At 39.2% G+C, this 13876-nt stretch overlaps 1 protein-coding gene across 1 annotated transcript in view; it reads left to right on the top strand.

The window, feature by feature from the left end:
- Window positions 1-1558, top strand: part of LOC140157023 (alpha-enolase-like) — a 32522-nt gene extending 30964 nt beyond the window's left edge. The window contains exons 13-14 of the mRNA XM_072180082.1: window positions 479-646; window positions 1347-1558. Coding sequence (XP_072036183.1) covers window positions 479-646; window positions 1347-1413 — 235 coding nt within the window. The 3' untranslated portion in view covers window positions 1414-1558. The remainder of the gene's footprint in view (window positions 1-478; window positions 647-1346) is intronic.
- Window positions 1559-13876: the final 12318 nt, after the last annotated feature.

Below are 13876 nucleotides of genomic sequence, written 5' to 3' on the forward strand. Positions count from 1 at the left end.
AGTTTGTGTTATCAGAAATGTTGTGTCAACAGATTTTGTGTTTAAAACAAGTTTCCACTGTCCCATTGAGTATTTGTGTGATGTTATGATTTTAGGCGACAAATAAAATCGAAAACCTGTTTCAAGTTTGTAGATTTCCTTTTACAAATTAAGCGTACTGCTAATCCCCCAGCGCATATTTGCACAAAGTCCTATGCACACGCTTGACGTCGCACGCACATGTGATTGTAAACACATAAAAGGGACCTTGCAACAAGTTATTACTTTTAATTTTATTTGGGAAATGACCTACAAAATGAACCATATCTGGTACAAATTTGCAACCTTTTTCACTTGCTTTTTCAGTCAAAATTATCCCCTTTTGCCAAAAATCCCTGTGCAGCTAAAAACTTTCATAATATGCAAAATCTGGGTCTTGTTTAGGCCTGAATATCAGTTTACTTTTACCTTATGGGTGTTACTTCTTAAAATTGAACAGGTGCAAATTGGCTCAGAAGAATGGCTGGGGAGTAATGGTGAGCCATCGTAGTGGCGAGACAGAAGACACTTTCATTGCCGATTTGGTGGTAGGTCTCTGCACAGGACAGATCAAAACTGGTGCTCCTTGTCGCTCTGAAAGACTGTCAAAATACAATCAAATTCTAAGGTAAGTAATATATGGAGGGGTTAGTGCAACAAGAAGGCCCCATCAGCAATAGCTGCCAGGTGTGACATGTGTACAATATAGAATACAGAAAGTGTCAAATATCTATAAGGCAGCTATTGCAGATAGGACCTTATTGCACTACCCATTCAATATGGATTGCGTACATGTCACAAACTGGACTTTGACCAAACTTGAGGGCGCTACTTTTGTGCATAAACTTGTAGCCTAAGTTTTTGTAATGATTGATTCAAGGTGCATGTTATACGGATGATGCATGATTTCTGAGCAATTGGTAAATAACAGCATGTGTAGCTTCAAATTGGGATTTACAGAGCTTCAAGCGGGAGGTTAATTAGCTGTCTAGGAGACTAGGTGCCTTTCCGTCAGCCTTACCCAATTAGATATCGGCTGTTAATGCCTCGATTAGCCTTGGCATTAAAACAAATAGCAACAGACTGCCAAATTTGTTTTTTAAAATAGGAATCAGAACCATGCAGAATCTGCTTCTTTAAAATGAAACTTGAATCCCCAAAACAACAGAAAAAGCAACCTTGTAGGAAAGAAGTACAGGGATCAATCTAATTCTAATTAGGGGTAATATTTCATAAAATCGGAACATAAAACAAGGAATAATTTGGTTGATGTCGTAATATGTTCATGCATTAATATGTACTATTTATTTGGATATATCTCTTTCCAGGATCTCAGAGGAGCTAGGAGCAAACGCTGTGTACGCAGGAGAGAAATTCCGTCACCCCCTGAAGTAAATCATTACTACCATTATCGGATGGAAGTGAGATCTGCAAACCAATATCAAAAACATATTTCTTAGAGAGTGCAAATATTATATAGAAACACTATAATTTCTTTAAAAACAGTGTTTGTAAATATACAAAAAAGTTAAGACATAAGAAACTTTCATTAAAAAAAGCAGCATTATAGAAACTCACTATGATGGGGAAGTTATATGTGGAACAGAATTTTGATGCAGTATATAAGCAGTCTGTAAAACAAGATCACAGCAACATTTCTTGTGTAGAAGATTAGCTATTGTTAGCTTTATATCTAAGGCACCAGAACCAAATTTGTTCAATCTTTGGATCAATCGTTGATGCTGCTTCAATGCTTGTTATTAATGAACTTACAACTAAATAATGATAAGTTATGCTAAATTTACATTGGTCAATATCAATATATGCAAAGATTCGTATGTCATCAACAATAGTTATGTTGATTTCATGAATAATAATATGGATCAACCAAGCATCGATGGTCGATCGAAAGATCAAACTAATTTGTTTCTATTGCCTAATGAGGTTTGAAGCATTGCATCTTTGCAACTCTCTGTTGTTTGTATACTTCGCCTGATGAAAACAAAAACAATGTAAAGTGTAGTTTTATGATAACTTTCAAACCAAGACCCCAATTCTTGCTCAAATATATGTGTGCACCTGGTTTGTAGTAGAGACCCATCCTCTCGGACTTCCGTCGTCGATGCATGCTTGAGTGTGACTACTAAATGAATATTAGAATATTACCTGAAATTGCAATCGTGATCTAAGAGATCATTTTATTTTTTAACATGAAAAAATCGGGAGGATTTTAGAAGAATAGTAACTTTTTTTCTGCCAAAGTTTATTTTCCCAAAGTCTTTGTAGGTTTTATGTTATAACCTACTTGCAGCTGTTCAAGTACAGTACAGTGTATTATTAGACGGCACTAGTGGAACAAACGTGAACACTGTATGCGAACATGCGATGTCACGCGATGGCGCTTTAACCAATTGGTACTCTTGAATGGCACCAAATTGGCATCACACATACCGCGTTCACCTAGTGCTTTCTATTATGTTTATTCTTAATTTTAAAATGAGTACTGTGGATCTTTTTTCGATGTCTGGTGTGTATGTAGTCTTTCAGGGTATTTGCTTAAAAATATCAGGCTATCTATTACATAGTTTTGGATCCAGGGGCCATGAAGTAAACTTGTTTCATCCGCAGAATGCAAGATAGTTGTAAGTGCCTTGTATTTCAGTGGCATATACTACCTGCTTGCATTTTCCAAACGATTTGAACTTTGTGTGCATATGCTTCATCATGTTTAAGTTGGACTGATAGTAAGATTGCAAGGTTTGGCCAATTGACCCAGATCCATCTGAGAAATCTGTATTATAATGTTTAAAAACATTAATTCAGTTGTGGAAAGCAAAAAGGTGTGCAGACACCCTGCAAATCAGAGCAGCAATAAACTCCGACACATTTTGTGTATGTTTATTACGGATGTGCTTTTGTAGCGTATACATGTCCAACAAGTATTTTGACCCAATATGAGGTACCTTACCTTACACTGCCACTTATTAAGATTACCTGGGAAGGAAGTTAGAAGACACTCTAATCAGAATCAGCTCGTCTGTATTGTCGACCAAGGAGTCCCACATCGATCCAGATTGGGATGTTGCTATAATCAGAATGTGGATCAAAGTGTCCAGTCCATATGAATGCAGATTGGTGTAGTTCAATCTCGATCTTAACTATTAATAGATAGCCTCATTATTTTCCTCGAAAATATATTACACAGTAATATCACCTCTGTTGTAGAGTCTAAAAGTCCTTTATGATACCGACGTAGTACTTATCAATAGGTTCAAATGTGGAGCATATTGCTACATGTATAGGCAAGTAAAACATTGCTCAAGAAATGTCAAATGTTTCAAATAAATAAATATATTCTGTTGACAATCTCAAAGGGGCACTTCTTAATATTATTACAGTGTTAGAATGGAAATGTAAAAGTAAATATCATATGTTTCAAGACTGGTCAATCATCACTATGGTCATGACTTGGTTGCTATATCTGTAATAATGTGGTAGTTGAGCTTCAAACCTACTTTGAAAAATAAACTAGCTTGTCTTGCCAAGTAAATAGAAGTAGTGCTTGTGAATCATGTTATTAATTTAAGCAGGGAGATCTGGCTTAATTGTTAAAGTCTAGTACTTGGATTAGTACCACGTAAATTGCCAAATTGTTGTGCAACCTATGCTAAAATGCAGACACACAGGTTGATTAGTGCTTGCATTCGTAGTCATGACATATCAGCCTGATTTTTGTTCTGCTTGTGTGGTACTAATCAAAGTATGAAAACCGTGAAGGTTTTATAGAACAGAATACTGTAAAAGGGGAAATTTTTGCAGGTTTAATTTTCACGATTGGAGCTCCAACCGCGAAAATAACACCTCACAAATATATGCAACAATGTATTACAAGTATAGGGCAGGACTTACCAATCGCGAAAATAACATTCGCGAAAATATCTCTCTTACTCTGAATCGCGAAAATAAAAAAAAAAAAAAATATCTCCTTTTACAGTACTTAATTTATTATCTGTTCCAACTTTGATGACACCTGTCACTTTCAAAGAGGTAGTGATTTGATGAGACAGGTGCCGGGTTCAATTCTTGGCAAATCAATGCTGTATTGCATTTACACCCACAAACCTCTGACAATGAATGGAATTTGTCCAGCTTGACGTCATGAGGTCTCGCAGTAGCAGGAACATATATTATATGTTAGTGTAGATTTAACAACACTTTCGTCCTCTTTATTTAAATGCCTGTGGTATTTAGCAATCATAAATATACTTCAACCTTCTTGATATGAAAGTAAAATCTGGTGTCTAAAATATGCAGCAGTGAATCGTCGCATGCAGATCGTAATTGAAAATGTTCAAGATCCTGTGTCATATACTGGGGTACCCAAAAAGGTGGTTTTGTTACATTTTGATGTGCAGCTTGGATTTCAAAACACTGCCTCTTGAGTATTCCTTCACTTAGAAGATTCAATTAGGTCTTAAATTGAGGCTAATTTATTCTATATTACTCATGTTTTTGACTGTTTTAAAATAATTTTTAATTATTTTCTTATGACGTTTGGCATGAAATGTGCCAAGGGTGGTTGAGGAAGTAGGGGGAGGAGGATTAGGGGGAGGGATTCGTATCGTAAATTTGATCTAAAACCCCCATTAAAAATTTGAATTTAGGAAAAAACTGTCTAAATGAACTCCCAGACCAAGTATATAAATACAGAAGGTCATTTATACTTGCTCAGAATGCTCAGAATACTTGCTCAGAATGATTGTAAATGTGGAAAAAAGAGGTGGGGTTAAATCCCACCTACTTTGTGATTGTTTTTGCCCGCACTCTCTCATTTTTTAACCAATTTCCATAAAAAAAGGTGTCAAAATGCTCATGAGGATGAACCACTTCAAATGAGACGTGCAGGTAAAATGTTTGAAACATTTCCTTTTTTTACTATGTAACACAAAGGTACCCCAGGTTGTGACACAGGACCTCAAATGGATGAACACTTCCATGCAACGAAGGCAAGCACTGCATCTCATTTTACATGCCAGCTTTCAATTTATGTCAGCAGTACTAATGGCATGGAATTACAGCATGATTGAAGGCATATATTATTATGTATATGTAGCCTGTAAATCAAGTCACCTTGAAACATCCATCCCATAACTGGTATAAACCAGGATTCTCAATGTCACAATCCTAAGCTGGTTTGTGCTTTCTTTAAACCAAAACTCGTCGTCCGTATTCCATAGTGGCGTATAGTGGGCGCCTTGAATAAACAACTTTTCGAGAAAATCGGGTTTGAAGAAATGCCAATTTAAAATCGAGTTGTGTAAATCAGACATTCATTATATTTTGTAAATGATGTGAAATTTCTGTAGTAAACTAAATAGATTTTATTGTTATATATTTTCAAAAGAAATAAATACATACTATTGCTGGCAAACTGACAATAAAACTATCGTCACTATGGAAAAGCGAACAAAACGCAATACCCTAACCTTACGTTAACCGTGACGCCACCTCGGTCGCCGTGTAATCCCTATGGTGTTACTTTTGTCGTTCAGTATTCCATAGTGGCGTATAGGTCCGATCTGCGTCACGCCACTATCACATACGATGTTTTTCATTTTTACCGATATTTCATAATTATAAAATGTGTATAAAAAGTGGCGTATGGTCGATACGCCACTATGGAATACAAAAATGTCACTTTGTAACTATACGCATACATTTAATTAATTAATTAGCTAATAATTATGACTGATGAGACTTAGAAAAAATGAAAGAGAACATCATTAAAAACATATGTGCCAATTTTCAAAAAAATGACCAAAAATCACTATACGCCACTATGGAATACAGCCGACGAACTATGCATATTCACATTGGCAATCCCTGGTTCTGTGATCTATGAGAAATGTCCAGTGTTGAATGTTGTAGCTGTAACCAAAAACATACTTCTTGAATCTACTCATGCTTTTATGTGTATCCATGTTATTCAAATAAGCGTGTTTAGTCTGTTCACTGTTATTTTTGTGACAAATAATATACGTACCCACCACCTTCAATTGTGTACCATCATTTCATTGTGTTGTGTGTACGAGGGGGTATCAAAAAGTTTTAGAAATCGCCCAGAAGTGAAAGAGCTATATCAATGAAATTTTGTCAGTGCAATCACTGGTCCTTATGTACACTATGGTGCAAAAATGGTCTCATAAGTATGTTTACTTTTTTTACAGGCGACGCTAGATGCTAATAACCTGCTGCCCCAGTTACTGCGCATAAACTGCAAGATTAATAAAATTTAGGCAAGCAGCGTTATTAAGATCCTGCATTTGAAGGGTTGCAGTGCCTAGAAAATCGATGATGAAATGAAAGTTATCTTCGGTGGTGATTGTGATATTGTCACTGTTGCTTTTTGGAAAATGAATTTTATTTCACCACAGATTTTTTGGGCACTGTAACCCTTAAAATGGAACTTAATCATGCTACATGCCTCAATTTTCTCCATTTTGCTGGTTATGCTGTTACATATAGGCAGGTACTGACATCCAGCGCCTGTAAAAAAAGTAAACATTCTTATGAGACCATTTTTGCATCATAGTGTACATAAGGACCAGTGATTGCACTGACAAAATTTCATTGATAGAGCGCTTTCACTTCTGGGCGATTTCTAAAACTTTTTGATACCCCTCGTAGTAGTTGTTAATGTTATGATATATACTGCGCCAAAAAGGTATCCTTACACTTCGGAAAAATAATCACAATTTCAAAACTGAGCCATATTTGGGTAAATTTGTTTTTTTAACAGATGCACTATTTAATCCTGCACATTATGACACCACATTGAATCAAATGTGACCTCAAGAAGTAAACTTACAAGCAATAGAATAGACGAAGATCCAGTTTTAAGAGTGACAAACTGGCCTAGACAAGGCGCAAAACGATTCCAACATGCAAGCGCAACAAAAGAAACAACACAGTTTCTTCAATGAAGCTTTATTTAAAGCAGTTTTTATTTCAGTTTTTACTTCTCTGTACTTTTCATTTTATTTGTCAGATCTTTTGTTTCAGTTTTCTTTTGTTTTAAATTAAAGGCACACACAAATTAGCCATTCACCACTCTCAAACCAGCTGTCTACAGTGGCGTAACTCCTATGGGCTCTGGGGGGGCGTGCCCCCGGGCTAAGGGGCACCCAAGCCTGGATAGCCTTTGACACGATAGTACTTTGTTATAGGAAAGAAGTGGAAGCCTTTACCCACCATGCATTGAATTACTCTTCATTTGGTGCCCCTTCAACACAAAACTTTTCGCGCGCTTCGCGCGCATCCCAACATATAAATTGTCATTTTAAAGACCTAAATTCGACTTGATTAAATACCAAATTAGTGGTATTTATGCACATTTTAGCGCACCGCACACAATTGCTTTAGGAAGAGGGGTATTTTGTATTCTTGCCCTGGGCGCCATTTGCTACGTCACTGACGAGTCTCCAAAGTAAAGACATTAGAGAATATGAAAACATTTTGTTTTATTAACATGAACTGCATTGAAACATGATATAAATTTAATCTGAAACACTTCGTAAGTTATTCGGTAGGTCTATGGCTTTCAATACTAAAATTGATTATTGTTGGTCAGGGGCACCGAACTACTTTCGCCCCGGGCACCCTGACCCAAAGTTACGCCACTGGCTGTCTAGTCCGTGGAGTTTTGAATAGGCCAGTTTGTCACTTGCTTGTAATGCTTGTAACTTTGCTTCTTGAAGTCACATTGTATTCAATGTGGTGTCATAATGTACCGGATTAGATAGTGCATCAAATCTATTATAAAAACAAATTTACCCCAATATGGTTCAGTTTTGAAATTGTGATTATTTTTCCAAGTGTAAGGATACTATTTTGGCACAGAATAGAAAGAACAAAGCTAACAAACACCTTTTCCAAAGTCACACAAAGACCCACAATAAACAAACTGATCTATATAATTCAAAACAAAATATTTTTTTGAATTAATTCCACTATGTAATTTAGGGAAGCAGCAGCATTTTGAATGTATTTGCTTACATACCGGAAATGACCTTTGACCATAATTCTGTGTACAACGTTTGACATTGGCTATAGCCTATGCATGTGTGCAAGTCGTAACAGTGGTATGTGGAAGGAGTAGCATTTTTTGTGTGAAAATCATGTTTTTGGCCATTGACCGGAAGTGGTTGACCTGTGACTGGAAGTTGATCATGTAATATTTATGCCCCCAATGCAGTGATCATATAAGTATGGTCAAAGTGGCCATAAGCATATGGCTACGGTGTCTCGTTATGACGCTGGAAGAAGAAGAGCCCAGGAAAAACAGACCCTTAGCAAATGCTATCTACAGCATGCTGATTTTTCAAAAGTTTCATGTCACTTTAGACATGTGGCTGTCATACACCTACACATAAAGTCTAGTACACTCCTCAAAAGAATGAAAGGATCAGTTAAATATAAAGCCAAGAATTTTCTGCTTTACAAATGCTAAATTCCGCTTTTCTCCGCTTTGTAATTTTAGCACATTTTTTGCAGCCCGGCCAATGTGACGATCATTGCGATGTTGCAAAGTTGGGATGGGTGATTGGGTATCATGGCTGCAATGGGAGGTAGGGCAGGCGTTGTACGGTAAATCTATGACGGATTTTGCTTTATTTTGATGAATATTGAAGACCCATTTCATTTAGTATTGTATTTATTTATTTTCAATTGTATTTTTTTCCTTTTCTAGGTCATTTTTGCTTATTTTTTTACTCAGAAATGCGTTTTCCGCTTTACCTCCGAATTCCGCGATTTTCGCGGAATTTCCGCAACGCGGAGAATTCTTGGCTTTAGTTAAATATAATCAGCATTTTTGAAAACATTGGATATGATGAAAATATTATTGATAATTGTGCTTGATCTTTCATTACATCACTTGTTCCCTAAGCTGCAGACATAATTCACTCATTACAAATATCCGCCATCACCCACATCGTGAGGGGAGGGAGGAAAATGGAGGCCAAAATTTCGATTTTGAAGCCATTTTTCAAACGTCACCACGGTCAAGGTCAAGTCACATATTGGGGTGGGGGTGTGTATGTGACGTGTGTGTGGGTCTATACGTCACATTAGTGGGTATAAGTAGGTATAAGATGCCCTCAATGTATCCCCAGGGTGGGGAAAGTCAATAATGTAACCGTACAAAAGATGACCACCGGCCCCCTCCTCGACAGAACATACAGAGTATTCATTTATGCATTACGTTGCACTATTAAGGGAGCTCAATTATGACCCCTACCCTCAGATATGTGAGGAGGGGCCGGGAGATCATCTTTTGTGCGGTTACATTAATGACTGCATGGTGTGCAATTTTGTAGAGGGACTGTTGCTGCAGCCACGTGACGTCTATGATGGAGAGATGTGATGTTCAGCTCTGTACTTGCTTCCTCTTCGATCACGCCTATAATTCGAAGGGCCTTCCTCTGGTTCAAGTCTAGTAATCTGAGTGGTAGCGCTGGCACTCATCCAAGACAGTGAGGCGTATTCCATCACACTGCGAACTTTAGCCTTGTAAACGGTTGCTCTGCTTCTGCCATCAAGTTTATTCGCAACTCTCTTCAGAGCGCCCAGCTTCTGTCCTGCTTTGGATGACACGTTAGAAATGTGCTTTGTCCAGGTCAGCTTGTTGTCGACTGTAACTCTCAGGATCTCCAGCTCCTCCTTCACAACCAGTTTGGTGGTGCCAAACAGAAGATCTAGCTTGGTTGATATTGTTATTGCCTTACATTTCGATAGCTCGAAGGTCATCTTCCATCTGTCTGCATGATCCTCATTTTCTCCAGGTCTCCGTTCAGGTTAGCAGTAACGGCTTCAGGGTTGTCTCTAGAACAGAACAAGGTGGAATCATCTGCGTAGAGGTAGAGTTCGTTGTCACACTTCACCCAGATCAGCAATGAAGATAGAGAACAAAAGTGGGCCCAATATTGACCCCTGGGGTATTGATGGAGGAAGTACTTGATGACTGGAAAGATACGACAACTTTGATGGAACGATCTGTCAGGTAGCTCCTAATCCAGGTGAGCAGATTGCCGGATACTCCTTTTGCCATGAGTTTTAAGCAAAGGCCATTATGCCAGACCACCCTGTCAAATGTTACTTTGATGTCCGGGACAATCAGGCGTACTTCGTTGCCACTCTCCAGGGAGTTGTACCACTCTTGGGTCAGAATGGTGAAGATGTCAGCTCTGCTGTGGTGTGGCCTAAATCCAAACTGTCTATCTGATATTAGTTGGTTTCCAAGGAGATACTTCTCCACTTGGTTCTGTACAACAGCATCCATGACCTTCCTGATGATGCAGAGCAGAGAGATGGACGGTACATAGATGGATTAGACTTCGAATCTCTCTTGTGAATAGGGATGACAGATGCAGTCTTCCATTGGCTTGGGAAAACTCCCTTGGAGAAGCAATGCTCAAACAGCCGGCTAAGTGGTCTTGCAAGTTCCGCGCTGCACTCCTTCAGGACTCTTGCAGGGATTTCATCAGGACCAGTAGCACCCCACCTAGGTGCAATGGGAAGCTGTTAGGGGTAGTCACAGTCGTTGTACTGATGGACCCTGCGCCACTTGTAGGCTGCAAACGTGGTTCCGACATATTCTAATGACGGCGGAATAAATGTAAAGCGCTTTGAGGCTGTTTACGGCATAAAGCGCTATATAAATAAATATCTACATTTTTTTTATTTTTTATTATATGGTTGCAGATTCCTGAGAAGCTTCTTGACATCTTTGAACTTGCAGGCTATCTTTTCCATTGAGCATATTGTTGAATGCTGAACACCAGGAGCAGATTCTTATGCGCTAGCAAGCTGACATTTAGTGGCAAAGGTCTGGCAAAATTTGTCAGCTTTGTCTTTTGATGCAGCGTCCCGGTGCAGCGTAGACTTGACCCCCATCCGTCAGCACTGGTATATCTACTCTGGAGGACTTATCAGACAGGGTGTTAACAGTGTTCCATCATTTCTTGCTGCCGAGGTTGCCATCTGAGAGTTCTTTCCTTAACTTGATGTTATAACTCCTAGCTACCTTCTCTGCAGGATTGTACTCCTCTCTAGCTTTTGTAAACTTATCCTTGTTTTCCTTGGTGTTGTTCTTTGCTCAAGCAGCTGGCTGAGTGGTCTTGCAAGTTCCGCGCTACACTCCTTCAGGAGTCTTGCAGGGATTTCATCAGGACCAGTAGCTTTATATGGTTGTAGATTCCTGAGAAGCTTCTTTATATCTTTGAACTTGAAGGCTATCTTTTCCATTGAGCATGTGGTTGAATGCTGAACACCAGGAGCAGATTCTTATGCGCTAGCAAGCTGGCATTTAGTGGCAAAGGTCTGGCAAAATTTGTCAGCTTTGTCTTTTGATGTAGTGTAGACTTGACACTCATCCGTCAGCACTGGTATATCTACTCCAGAGGACTTATCAGACAGGGTATTAACAGTGTTCCATCATTTCTTGCTGCTGAGGTTGCCATCTGAGAGTTCTTTACTCAACTTGTTGTTATAACTCCTGGCTACCTTCTGCAGGATATCCTTGTGTTCCTTGGTGTTGTTCTTTTTAGCTTCCTGAATAAGCGGCGCTTTTTGGTTGCTGCTCGTTTGCAGTTGTCATCAAACCATACATTGTCACCAGTTTTCTTGGAAACAACCATAGCTGGTATGAAAATCTCCATTGCATCTCAGATAATAGTGGGGATGTTACTGCAAGCTTCCTTTGAGTCATCAGATTGGAGTGCAAGAGACCAGTCTGCAGATGCAAGAAAACCTCTCATTCCCCAGTAGTCAACCTTTATATCGTACTGACACACTTTGCGCTTGTGGGGTTTATTTGTGTTCAGTTTAAAATGAACTGGACCATGGTCTGAAGTACCTAGTCTTGCATGTACTGTACAGCTGGCATCTAGATCAGTGATGACCAAGTTGAGAATCTGGTCTTCCCGGGTAGGTTCTTGTGTTAGACCAAGAGCATTACACATCTCAAGTGTGCGGCGTCCAACAGCATCTGTTGTAAAGCTGCCAAGCCATTCCTCGTGGTGGACATTGAAGTTGCCAAGAAAAACTACTGATTTTTCATTGAATTCAGAAAGCTTTGACAAGGTGGTGGAGTTCAGATAGATGATAATATCATGTTAGCACTAGGTGGTCTATTGTAGAGATGAGTACATTCCCTGGCCTTCTTTACAAAACTACTTGGTAACAGCAGGGGGCAATGCTCTTTATGCCATTTCAAATTTGAAGATATCTATTCAAAGTGTTGGAGCAGGCGGCGGATGACATGATCGAGCCGGCAACTTGTGAAACCGCCCGGCCGTATGGCATTTTCCAATATAGTCAGTTAGTTTTGTGGGGTTCATTATCGAACCCCAACGGTTTTAGCTTGTATTTATATTATTTATCAACATAGGCCTATTTGTTTGTTACAGTTTTAAAATTTCATAATTATTCCATTCAATTACACGGTTGATGATGAAAATTTACTGAATTTAGAGAATGCAATGCGGCCACCACCTGTGTTGGAAATACTTATCTACCTCTTCTTGGGTATTAGGGACAAGCTTCACATACTTCTAAGACAAAATCTGATGAGAATTTGTCACCTACTTTTTTCTAATTTCGCTTGTTCAAACTTTGTCAACATGTTCAAATATGCCTTCAAATTTTGTTTTCCAATTCCAATTTGTGCTGTTCAATGGCCATCTTTTTCTAGGCGGGAAAATATTTGGTTGAAGTACAATAGCGCTACCAAAGAAAGGTGACCTCTCTCTCATGACAAACTACCGTGGTATTTCGCTTATGTCCATTGCCGCAAAAGTGTACAACAAGATCCTTCTGAACAGGATCCGACCCACATTGATCCTTTACTGAGAAGCAACCAGGCTGGCTTTAGATCTGGTCGCAGCTGTGCTCAGCAAATACACATTTTGAGGAGGATCATGGAAGGTTTCAAGGAGTACCAACTTCCCTTAACAGTCACTTTTGTGGACTTCAAAAAGCCTTCGACTCCATCAACAGGTCCGTCATGTTTTCAGTGCTGCGGCATTATGGAATACCAAAGGTTGTGGTCAATGCCATCCAGGTGCTCTACAAAGACTCCAATAGTGCCGTTATGGTAGATAGCAGTATCTCAGAGCCTTTCCAAGTAACAACTGGAGTGCTTCAGGGTGATGTGTTGGCACCATTCCTGTTTATTATCCTGGTAGACTACCTTCTGATGAAATCAACTTCTGGAATTGACGCTGGAATTGTTACCTACCCACGTCGGTCAAGCAGGTATCCTGCCAAGATGCTGAATGACCTGGATTTTGCTGATGATATTGCCCTGCTGGAATCTTCCATAGACGGGCCCAGTCACAGCTTACTAGGACTGCAACTGCAGCAGCAGATTTAGGCCTTGTAATCAGCGCACCTAAGACAGAATATATGACTGCAAACTGTAACCCCAACCAGCACTTGAAGTCTATGGTAGTACCATCAACCATGTCACAGACTTCAGGTATTTGGGTTCCAAGATGGGCTCTAGTGTTGGAGACCTAAAAAGAAGAAAAGCACTAGCCTGGGCAGCTTTCTGGAAACTGGAACGCCTTTGGAGAAGCCCGTCCCTGCCAATCGAAACAAAAATCAAGTTGTTTCAGACAACGTGTGTTACTGTACGGGTGCGAGTCATGGGTAATTACCAAGGACATGGAAAACAAGATCAATGCATTTGCAACATCTTGCTACAGAGTCATGTTAAACATCAGGCGTGTGGATCGGATTCCAAACGAAACCATCTACAACCTGACCAACACCACTCCACTGGTTGCCAGAGTCAAGA

Source organism: Amphiura filiformis, chromosome 7 (genome assembly GCF_039555335.1).
Source record: "Amphiura filiformis chromosome 7, Afil_fr2py, whole genome shotgun sequence".
Taxonomy (NCBI): domain Eukaryota; kingdom Metazoa; phylum Echinodermata; class Ophiuroidea; order Amphilepidida; family Amphiuridae; genus Amphiura; species Amphiura filiformis.